This window comes from Sinocyclocheilus anshuiensis, unplaced genomic scaffold, assembly GCF_001515605.1.
Source record: "Sinocyclocheilus anshuiensis isolate Anshui unplaced genomic scaffold, SAMN03320099.WGS_v1.1 scaffold907, whole genome shotgun sequence".
Classification (NCBI taxonomy): Eukaryota; Metazoa; Chordata; class Actinopteri; order Cypriniformes; family Cyprinidae; genus Sinocyclocheilus; species Sinocyclocheilus anshuiensis.
In genome coordinates, this window is record NW_015546133.1 from 609357 (window position 1) to 621256 (window position 11900).

Here is an 11900-nt window from a genome sequence, read left to right on the forward strand (position 1 = left end):
CAGGTAATCTCGTTTCAATACATTATTACATGGTGAAAAACACATGGAAAATTGTTCGAGCACCTCTCCTCTAGATGGCAGCAGCGAGTTCCCGTTTCCGCTCAGCAAATCTAAACATCCACAGAGGAACATACACGTTTCCGCCAAAGGCAATATGGTGGACTTGCTATCATCATTAGCGCCCTGCATAAATCTAAAAATCAGTCTGTACAAACTCTCCTAGAGGCCTTGCACTACATCACCATGTTTAAGAAAGCCAAGAGGTGCAATTTCAGACGGAGGAATGACTCCGAAGATGAGGAGAAAGAGGTGGGCCAGCAGTCCGGCGGGCCCGGGGCTGAAGACTTGGCGAACCCGAGTGAGTACACCAGCAATCACGGAAACGGGTTTCAGCCCGGTGCTGTCAAGTCCAACAAAGAGAAAAAGAGAAAGAAGGAGGACCGAGAGGAACCGAAAGCGAGTCTGCTGAGCTTCCACGATGATGAAGGTGCTTCTTGAGCTGCCATTGAAGACATATGCAACTTAATGAATATACATATGAAAATGTAACGTTTCACAAATGATTCGTGTAGAGTTTTGCAGTGTATTTCGCCATCTAATTGCAGTCTATTGAAATTGTGAAACACTAAACCGAAAAACACGAGCTAACTTAGCATATTATATTAGGTAACGTTAGTAATAGTGACCAATTAGGACGCTGCACATATTTGAATATAGCAAATGATTGGCTAAAGACCAATATGCTAATATTACTGTGATAAGGGAGAATATGAATGTCAACGGTCATGGCAAATATGAAAATATTGGTGTATTTTAAAACTGCTTAAAAAATTAATAGTTTTTATTTTTTAAATGTCCAGTACATATCCCGTAATCATAAAAAAGAAAAGGTCATGTAAATTCATTGGTCAGAATGTGTGTAATTTTTGAAAAATACTCCTGTGAATCCCACAGATAATTTCTTGAATATCATTATATATCTGGCACTATTAGATGAGGCTGAAGTGTTCCATGTGAAGAAATCCAACCACAGCAAGAAGATTGTCAAGCAGCTGAAGAAAGAATTCAAGGAGGATTTGGAAAAGACCGGCAGTGCCACGCAGGATCAAAACATGCGCATTGGTACAAAACTTTTTTTGTTGTTGTTTTTTTTCTTCATGATGATATGCATGTTTATAGACCAGAGTCAGGACTGCTTTCTATCTTCAGGAAATCATTATATTTAGTAAATTTTTCTATAAAAAGAAAATGCATATGTGCACCCTCATCAGAAAGATGCATTAGTGATTTTTTTTTTAGAGAATTGCATACACTGTAAAAAAAAAAAAGTTGTCAAATCTGTAAATAAAACAAACATTATTGGAGTACATTTTACAAGAAAATGCAATTTCAGTTTTTCTACTTCAAAATTGTTTCATTCAATGTGTTACCCAATTTTTTTTACAGTGTATGACCCCAATTTTTCTAGGTTTATTTTTCTTCCGTGGTGGTTTAGACCCTATAAAAGTATTACAAACCCTCAGACATCTTCACCACTAAACCATCTAGCTAGTTAAAGATTACAAAGTAAGTTTGTATTATTGCTCACCAGTTTGTTCATTCCAGGTGGACCTGCTCAGAATCTGTCAATTAAAGAGGAGCCCTTGGAGGGCAGCAGAGCCAGCAGTGAACAGGGAGAAGAAGAAATGGAGGTGGATAGCAATGAGGAACAGGAGGAGGAGGGCGAACAAAGGCCTGCGGGTGGAGCGTTTAGCCAAACTCTGTCGGCTCTCAGCTCACTCAGACCAGGTGAGAACATCCATCAATCCAGACCAGACCTGGACAGGACCAGCGTCAGCAGGATTAGGCTGTTTTTGCTTTCTAAATGCTTCAAGAACAGGCATACAGGGCTGGGACCTGCTTATGGGTATTGTGGTTAAACATTGAATTAGGGCTGCACGATTAATCGAATGTGATTGTCAGGCGCATCTAGTCAGTAAACCCGGTTCTGTATTCAGTAGTAAATCTCCATCACTTGCTTTCAGATGGATCAGCATTTACTACACAGAGCCGTAGTTCACTTACGAGCTATGCAAAATCACGTTCATAATCGCAGAAAATGTAATCGCGCGATTATGAAATAGAAGATATCGTTCTGCGATTATGAAAGCTGTTTGCGTAGCTTGTCAATGAACTACGGCTCTGTGTAGTAAATGCTGCTGCATCTGAAAGCACGTGAAAATACCACATTTAATAACATGTTTTTACTCCAAACTCACTTCTTAACGTTAGTCAAGTGTTTGAAGTAAATCCTTCTGTGAGATGATGTGGCTTCTTACACAGAATAAGGCACGCAACATATTTCATAGTATTCTAAGCAGTGATAAAGGTTATGTCGATTAGCATTGCATTATTATATACTTTATTATAATAAAAATGATAATAAGACGAACTCAGATAAACCATATATTGTCGTAGTCGTGTGTTTATTAGTCACGTTGAATCAGTGAAAGCAGTTAAATCTTCTGTTTATTCAGCAACTGCTATAGGGATTTCCTATATTTCTTCTGCAGGGTGTATTTGGAGTTTCAGTGTGAGAGCGCCCTCTGGCCTTCGGATGAAGATTTACTGCTGATCACAGAACCGTGCTTCACTGAAAGATACGCATGACAATCGCAGTTTCTGCTTAATTGCGATTTATCGCCTTTGCAATTTAATTTCAATTAATCGTGCAGCCCTACATTGAATGTTGTTAAACACTGCATTTGATCAAATCCACGTTTTTATATGGCAAATTCTTTTAGTCCATTTAGGTTCTTTCTGGTTAAACTAATTCTTGTGAAAGTGATGTCATTGTGTTTACACTAACGATAACTGTCATACGTTTCAACAGGTGAGATCCCCGACGCGGCCTTCATTCATGCTGCTCGTAAACGTAGGCAGATGGCTCGAGAGCTTGGGGGTGAGCCTCCGCTGGTCGAGAATGAGGTTACAAACAAGCGCCTCGCTCGTGAAGATGAGAATGGCGGCAGTGACGACGAAGACGAGAAGAGAATCGTCTTCAGTGGAGTCAAGATGAAGACTCAGAGGCAGAAAATAGCTGAGGAGATAGGTCAGTGTATGAGCTCAGAGCTAGTCATCTGAAGCTCCTATTTATGTAGAATTCTAGGAATCCCATTAACACGCTCTCCAGACTGGTTGTCCTTGTAGTAAATGTCATGTCATGTTAAATAAGTCACACAAAAAAGACTGAATTACTATGAATAGGTCTTTTGTAAGAAATCAGATACTGGAAAAGATGTGCAGTGAACCAAGATCTGACCGTAGTGTTTGTTATGAATGTGTGTGTGTGTGTGTGTGTGTGTGTGTGTGTGTGTGGTGGTTCAGGTATTGAATGCAGTGACGATGAAGCTCTAGGTGATGGGCAGGATGAGGAAGTGAGTCGCTGGGAGCAGGAGCAGATCAGGAAAGGCATTAGCATCCCGCAGGTGGGTCAGAGTACTAGAGTTGTCACAATAACCACATTTCAGTTGTCATACCAGTGTATGTGTGTGTGTGTGTATGTACTTTTGGCTTTTTTCCCTTTAAAAATTCCTGAATATTTTATATTGTCAATGCTTATTTCAATACAACAGTTAAAATTTGGTTTAACAAGTTCCTTTATTTTTAAAGTTAATACTTATTGTAAATGTTAACAAATTGAAACTATGGCATGTATCATTCAAGTTGAGAAATTAAGATCAGTGAATATTTTTTGACAATATTTTTGTCAATATCTATTAATTAATATCAGTAGCACAATAGACAGTCATTTCTCTCTGTCTCTCTTTCTTGCTTTCTATACAGTATACACACATATTTGGGGTCAGTAAGATATTTTTTGAAATAAATATACTTTTATTCAGCAAGGATGCATTAAATTGATCAAAAGTGACAGTAAAGACATTTATAATGTTACAAAACATTTTTATTTCAAATAACTGATCCTTTTAATGTCATATAATTTTTTGATATTTTAGGTCCAAACCACCCAATCCGAGGACCCAACTATGTATTACCAAGGCAGTTATGATGCACAGCCGTATGGAGCATCCTATGCCATGCCCTTTAGTTACGCCATTGCCACAGTTGGAGCAGACAACAGCAAGCCTTTGAAAGCAGAGCCCTCAGTTCCCTATCCCATTCCCTCTTGTGACCTGACCCCTATAACCACAGATCTGGTAAAGAAACGTCTCATGGCGGCCGTTGTAAACTCTCAAATTGCAAGTTGGAATTTCCTAAGATTTTAAATGTACCAACACTTTATAGTTTTTAGTTCCCACAATTCTCCTCACACTGATGCTGGTTAATTCTGGCTATCGCGGGCAATGTTTCGGCACCATGTTTAGCTGATTTGCAGATACTAAAATCTGCAATTGTTTTCCAGACTCAATTACATTTTTTAGACAAAACCGTCTTCATCAGGACTAGGCATGGGCCGATTACCGGTTTCAAGGTATACCGCGATATGAAAATTTCACTTTCAAAACCACTAATATTTTCCGTTATACCGTTCCTGCGGTATGTGCTGTTTTTCATGTCTCCTCAAAGACTGAAAGTATTTCAAATAAATGCTGTTCTTTTGAACTTTTGTTCATTAAAGAATCCTAAAAAAAACTTTCACTGTTTCCACAAAAATATTAAAAAGCACAATTGTTTCCAACATAAAATCATAATAAAAAATATTTAATGAGCACCAAATTAACATTAGAATGATTTCTGGAGGATCATGTGACAAATTCAGCTTTGACATAACATGAATAAATTACTTTTTAAAATATATTGAAATAGAAAACAGTCATTAGTGGTTTTACTGTGTTTTTGATTAAATGCAGTCTTCAAAAACAAACATTTCTGACCCCAGTATAATTATAATGAAGTTTATATGTATGTTATGTGTGTGTGTGTGTGTGTATATATATATATATATACCTCCTCCTGTTGGTGCGAGCAGTCAGTCACGTGAATGTAGGATGGCCGAACTTAAAGAGTTAGTTCACCCAAAAATGAAAATTAGACTGTGTTTTACTCATCCTCGAAGCATCCTAGGTGTATATGACTTTCTTCTTTCAGACGAATCCAGTCGGAGTTATATAAAAAATTGTCCTGGCTATTCCAAGCTCTATCATTGCAGTCAGCGGGGGTTGCAGTTGAACAGTCCACAAGTCGTCAAATAAAGTACACACATCCATAATAAAACGTGCCGCCGACGGCTCCGGGGGGTGAATAAAGGCATCCTGTAGCGAATCCATGTGTTTTTGTAAGAAAAATATCCATATTTCAAACGTAATAAACACTTTTCTCTCACTTCCGGTATCTGTCATACTGTTTTTGTGTCATGTGTTTTCGGAAGCCGTTCCGCAGCACGTATGACGGAATTCGGATGACGCAGCATGTATGCTCAGCATGCGCGCCTCTGAGGTATGCTAGTCTCGCGAGTTTGTTTATAGGAGCAAAGGAAGCAAAGTTTCCTTACTTTAGCAAAGGAAAACCAGTTTCCTCTTGGTTTATATCGAAATCCTCCGACATTTTTCCTTTGCAAATCCTCGGTTTGTACTTCTAATTTGTGACCGGCTTTTTTGTTCTCTCTCCGCGTTCGTCACTTATCACGCAACGCCGACGTACTACGTCATCCGCCAGAACGGCTTCCGTGTATGACAGATACCGGAAGTGAGAGAAAAGTGTTTACTATGTTTGAAATATGGATATTTTTCTTACAAAAACACATGGATTCGCTACTGGAGGCCTTTATTCACCCCCAGGAGACGTGTGAGGCACGTTTTATTATGGATGCGCGAGCTTTATTTGACAACTTGTGGACTGTTCAACTGCAACGCCCGCTGACTGCAATGATAGAGCTTGGAACAGCCAGGACAATTTTTAATGTAACTCCGACTGGATTCGTCTGATAGAAGAAAGTCATATACACCTAGGATGCCTCGAGGGTGAGTAAAACACAAGCTAATTTTCATTTTTGGGTGAACTAACCCTTTAAGGAGCTGCCCCTGGAACTTACGCGATCAGCAACTGGCCGTTTTTTGTCTTATTGCAGCTCGTCTCTGTTCTGGACTTACACAAACTGCGTTGCAATGCAATAATTTTCCAAAATGTCATTTATGTGAAAATATGAAGTCTGTAAACGCCCGTTAACACAGGCCAGAGATGCTGAAGACGGACACAAAGAGAAAAATACTGTAGCAGGCAGATCACTCACTCTTCATGATGTACGAACTATTGGAAGAAAATCCTCAATATTGATTTGGGGGTTTATATGAATGTTTCTGAGGGGAACTGACCGTCTTCAGAAAAGTTTGCGTGGTATTTTCTTTTCATCTCGTCTCTGTATAGTTCATATTAAAGCAGTGTTTCAGCACAGAGCTGCTTTGTTTACAGCGGTAACCAAGGAAATGCTGTATCTGGTGTTCCAGAAGCGCCTCCTGCTGTCAGAGAGTGAATCTGTGTCTCATTCAGAGCTTCTGCTGTTTGTTTCCTAAAGGCATGTAGTATAATTTCACAAAGCTAGTCAGAACAGAACATTCTGTTTTTGCTTCAAATTTGGTTATCATCAAATCAAATTATGTATATGAAATTATATAACTAAATTATATGAAATTATATAAATTATATGTATATGAATTATATAACTAAAATTAAATAACTGTAATTACAGATTTAGGTTGAATAAAGATGTCAGTCTTTATTTTTCTTCTTTTTAGGAAACAAATCAAAGAAAAAATAAACATTCTACTGTTCCTAATATTCTGTATGTTGCTCAAAAACAAAATATATTGTGTTCAGCGGAAACACTTTTTTTTTTTACTCAGTCATTTAAAAATAACACATTTTAGAGCTGTAACGATAATACCATGAAACCGTGATATTTTAGCTTAAGGTTATCATACCGTCAAAATCTCATACCGGCCCATGCCTAATCAAGACATGTGCGACTCTAGTGACGTCCCCATTCTTCACTAATAATAAATCTCTCTTTGACTCCCCTGTGTGCCAGGCTGAGCTTCATGCGCCATGGGCACGATTCCAATGCCCGGCGCTTTGAGCAGATCCAGGAGGAGCTGGAGGCCTCCAAAAAGACCATCCAGCTCCTGGAGGGCTCCTCACAGAAGGCCGCAGACAAATATAGATTCTTGCAAGAAATGCGAGGGTATGTTGGAGACTTGCTTGAGTGTTTCAGTGAAAAGGTAAGAATGAATGCATTTGTTTTTAATGTTGCTGCTGCTTTTTTTCACTGGCTTGCATTTTTAAGTCCCCCCCCCCTTTTCCTAATCTTGCCACTGTATTTCTTTGTGATTGATTTTGAAGTTTATTGAATGTTGCCTGTGTCAGCAGCATTGTGTAGTTAGTTAGACTTTAAAAATATTTTAAACTAAAATTACCTTACTTCATATATACTCCTAGTTCATGTTTATGGTGATCATTTATAAAACTCTGAATTTTCAGTAGTGCACCAGGTCATATTTTCATCAGCTCATGGATTATGGTGTAAACTTCCATCTTTTTTCCCACAGCAAGATGCATCAAGAGATGGTTTTTCTGTGTTTTCATAATTTTTTTTTCAGCTATAAAGAGGCACTATATACACAAATCATGGTGTCTTTGATGGGGCATGGAGAACAGATCATCAAAAGTGTTATTAGTTGGGGGGGAAAAATCCTTTATATACTGATTTATCTAAGAACTTGTCACTTTATTTAGAAAGTCATAGGTCACACTTCCTTTTTGTGTGAGGCTTCCAATTTGTTAGCTGCTAGGTAGCTAACTAGCTAGTTTACAGTGTTGTTGAACCATTTTTTTTAAATATTAATAGTAATAAGTGGTCAAAAAGGTAAACCTTTATCACGCCAGTGGACTAACCTGCCCTTAAAGCCAGTAACTATGCATTTTTATCTTTAGGCTATCATTTGACTGCCTGATGTTAGCTTAATGATCGCATTAGCTTAAAGTTAGTTTGTCTAAAGTCTATGTTAATATCTAAAATAATTTGTGGTACATGTCTTGGAAAACTGCAACAAAATCCCATTCATTTTCTCCATATGGGAAATGATTTGAACTATTTTGTTTGTATCTGTTTATTATGTTAAATTAATGTCAAAGTACCCACCAAAGGGGGTTTTCCGGAAGTCTTTAACGGTAGTTTCAAACTACTCAGCCATTTTTTTTTTTTTTGGCTTATAATAAGGTAAATAACAAAGCATTAACACAGGGGGAAGCTGGTTTTGATTCAGCTCTAATGGGCTTTATGTCCAGAGCTTATTAATTATGGCTAAATTTGGTCTGGTTTTGCTACTTTCTCTCTCCCATGCCACAGCAGAACACACTGAACCCCTCGTCTCGGTCGCTGGCCACTTGTCTTCGGTTCAGTTGTCACAAATATCATCATATCTTTCAGGTGCCTGTTATTCTGGAGCTAGAGGTCGCCATGCACCAGCTACTTCGGCAGCGGGCGTCCCGTCTCGTCCAGAGAAGACAGGATGATATTAAAGATGAATCGTCGGAGTTTTCCAGCCTTTCAAGTCAGTCCATCTTGAAGGTTTTTATTTTTTATTTGAATGGCCTCATTGTTTTTTTTTTCTTCCCGTTTTTGTTATAAAGTTGTAATTAATTGCACATCAGAATAATACACAAAGAGAATGTCCTGTGGGTGCACGTATGTGTATTTGATTGAGACAAGTAAAAGTGTATGTGGCTTTCGGATGGTGAAAGCTCACTGGCTTCTTATTGGTCAGTGTTTACACTGAAACATTGCTAAGATGCTGAGCAGGTGAGTGTTTTGGAGGAGAGTTGCAGTCTCACCCCAGTAAAATTGAGCAGGTAGATCAAAATCAGCTTCTAGTTGTAAATTAATCCTGATGATGTCAGGAGAAGAGGGAAAACAACTTAAAGGGAAAGTTCACCCAAAAAAATATCTTAATTTCTGTCATTTACTCACCCTGTCGTCGTTCCAAACCTGTATGACTGACTTTTTTTCTTTTGAACACAAAAGACGACATTTTGAAGAATGCTGGTAACCAAACAGTTGACTGTAGCCAATGACTTCCATAGTATATTTTTTCCATTCTATGAAAGTGACTGGCTACATGGATACCAACATTCTTCAAAATATCTTTTTGTTTTCAACAGAAGAAAGAAATTCATACATGTTTGGAACTTGAAATGAAATGGGTGAACTATCCCATTAAGCACTGTGCATGGAATTAAATTAAATTTATATTAAAATTTGTGGCCTGATGCATGAACATCTATGCTATATTAATGAGTAGGTAATGACTATCATGACTATCTAATCTGTCAGTATAGGCTGTAACAGCTGGTGAGCTCAGCTTTACTGTGAGTTAATATTAGTTTTTCTGTTTCAGGTAAGGCTGTTATGGCACCTAATTTGGACTCATTCGGTAGAGATCGCACAGCCTATCAGGAGCTGGCCAAGCAGAGGAGGATAGCTGAAAGAGAAGCCAGACGGTATACTTTCACTTTATCTATATTTATATATACACACACACATATGTATATGTATACATACAGTATATATGCAAGGGATAATCAACGGCTAGCCGTGCATTAAAGGATTTTAAATGCACAATGAAGCCGAGGGTGGTTGCCTCTGCGAAGTGCATTTACAAGTTAAAACTAGTATTGCTCTTTGCAACACAATATTTGACCGAATGGGTAAAAATGACAGTTTTCGTCAGTTACGGCACATTAGCGCTAGCATTCTGCTAACTTCAAATCATACACAGAGATGAAATAGTGCGGTAAGACCACATTTATTTGAATGAATTAAAGCATGTATTTCAATTAATTATCGATCGATCGTTTGAGAGTGAGAGAGAGACTGAGAGAGATGACAGTTGTGTGTAGCTGCGTCTGCGCGTCTCTGTACAAACAATTGCTTCAAAACAGCGATTTTACCACCTCGTTGCTGAGGAATATAATGTAGCGATCTAGTATCTAGGCTATTTTATTAATGAAAATCATGGGGAAGCGTTGACAACAAGTTTGTGTGTGTGCAGCGCAATCAGCGATCTCTGACCTCTCTGTGTGTGTGTGCGAGTGATGCGTGTTGGTTAGTGTGCATTAATTAAAGCAGCGCATTAATATAGAACGGTGATTAAACTGACTTGGAACTACCTGTGCATTAAACGGTTAGAATAATACACAAAGAGAATGTCCTGTGGGTGCACGTATGTGTATTTGATTGAGACAAGTAAAAGTGTATGTGGCTTTCGGATGGTGAAAGCTCACTGGCTTCTTATTGGTCAGTGTTTACACTGAAACATTGCTAAGATGCTGAGCAGGTGAGTGTTTTGGAGGAGAGTTGCAGTCTCACCCCAGTAAAATTGAGCAGGTAGATCAAAATCAGCTTCTAGTTGTAAATTAATCCTGATGATGTCAGGAGAAGAGGGAAAACAACTTAAAGGGAAAGTTCACCCAAAAAAATATCTTAATTTCTGTCATTTACTCACCCTGTCGTCGTTCCAAACCTGTATGACTGACTTTTTTTCTTTTGAACACAAAAGACGACATTTTGAAGAATGCTGGTAACCAAACAGTTGACTGTAGCCAATGACTTCCATAGTATATTTTTTCCATTCTATGAAAGTGACTGGCTACATGGATACCAACATTCTTCAAAATATCTTTTTGTTTTCAACAGAAGAAAGAAATTCATACATGTTTGGAACTTGAAATGAAATGGGTGAACTATCCCATTAAGCACTGTGCATGGAATTAAATTAAATTTATATTAAAATTTGTGGCCTGATGCATGAACATCTATGCTATATTAATGAGTAGGTAATGACTATCATGACTATCTAATCTGTCAGTATAGGCTGTAACAGCTGGTGAGCTCAGCTTTACTGTGAGTTAATATTAGTTTTTCTGTTTCAGGTAAGGCTGTTATGGCACCTAATTTGGACTCATTCGGTAGAGATCGCACAGCCTATCAGGAGCTGGCCAAGCAGAGGAGGATAGCTGAAAGAGAAGCCAGACGGTATACTTTCACTTTATCTATATTTATATATACACACACACATATGTATATGTATACATACAGTATATATGCAAGGGATAATCAACGGCTAGCCGTGCATTAAAGGATTTTAAATGCACAATGAAGCCGAGGGTGGTTGCCTCTGCGAAGTGCATTTACAAGTTAAAACTAGTATTGCTCTTTGCAACACAATATTTGACCGAATGGGTAAAAATGACAGTTTTCGTCAGTTACGGCACATTAGCGCTAGCATTCTGCTAACTTCAAATCATACACAGAGATGAAATAGTGCGGTAAGACCACATTTATTTGAATGAATTAAAGCATGTATTTCAATTAATTATCGATCGATCGTTTGAGAGTGAGAGAGAGACTGAGAGAGATGACAGTTGTGTGTAGCTGCGTCTGCGCGTCTCTGTACAAACAATTGCTTCAAAACAGCGATTTTACCACCTCGTTGCTGAGGAATATAATGTAGCGATCTAGTATCTAGGCTATTTTATTAATGAAAATCATGGGGAAGCGTTGACAACAAGTTTGTGTGTGTGCAGCGCAATCAGCGATCTCTGACCTCTCTGTGTGTGTGTGCGAGTGATGCGTGTTGGTTAGTGTGCATTAATTAAAGCAGCGCATTAATATAGAACGGTGATTAAACTGACATAATTAAAAAAATTATAAAATAAAATTAGAGAACAACCTACAATTTTGTAAATTTCAAGATAAATGCTTAGTCCTATTTGAAGGTATCCTAACAGGAGTACAAGGGCCGTTTTTTAGGCATATTTCATAAATGAATTGTTTTCTGAAGCACAGTATAAAAAACTTAAATGAGATATTTGAAAAAGAACTCTGATCAAAATTAGAGAACAAT

The 11900-nt window shown here is 38.1% G+C and overlaps 1 protein-coding gene across 1 annotated transcript in view; it reads left to right on the top strand.

The window, feature by feature from the left end:
• Positions 1-105: 105 nt before the first annotated feature.
• Positions 106-11900, top strand: part of LOC107701114 (PAX3- and PAX7-binding protein 1-like) — an 18532-nt gene continuing 6737 nt past the window's right edge. The window contains exons 1-9 of the mRNA XM_016503050.1: positions 106-487; positions 994-1122; positions 1606-1788; positions 2873-3091; positions 3367-3467; positions 3999-4215; positions 7021-7217; positions 8426-8549; positions 9393-9495. Coding sequence (XP_016358536.1) covers positions 244-487; positions 994-1122; positions 1606-1788; positions 2873-3091; positions 3367-3467; positions 3999-4215; positions 7021-7217; positions 8426-8549; positions 9393-9495 — 1517 coding nt within the window. The 5' untranslated portion in view covers positions 106-243. The remainder of the gene's footprint in view (positions 488-993; positions 1123-1605; positions 1789-2872; positions 3092-3366; positions 3468-3998; positions 4216-7020; positions 7218-8425; positions 8550-9392; positions 9496-11900) is intronic.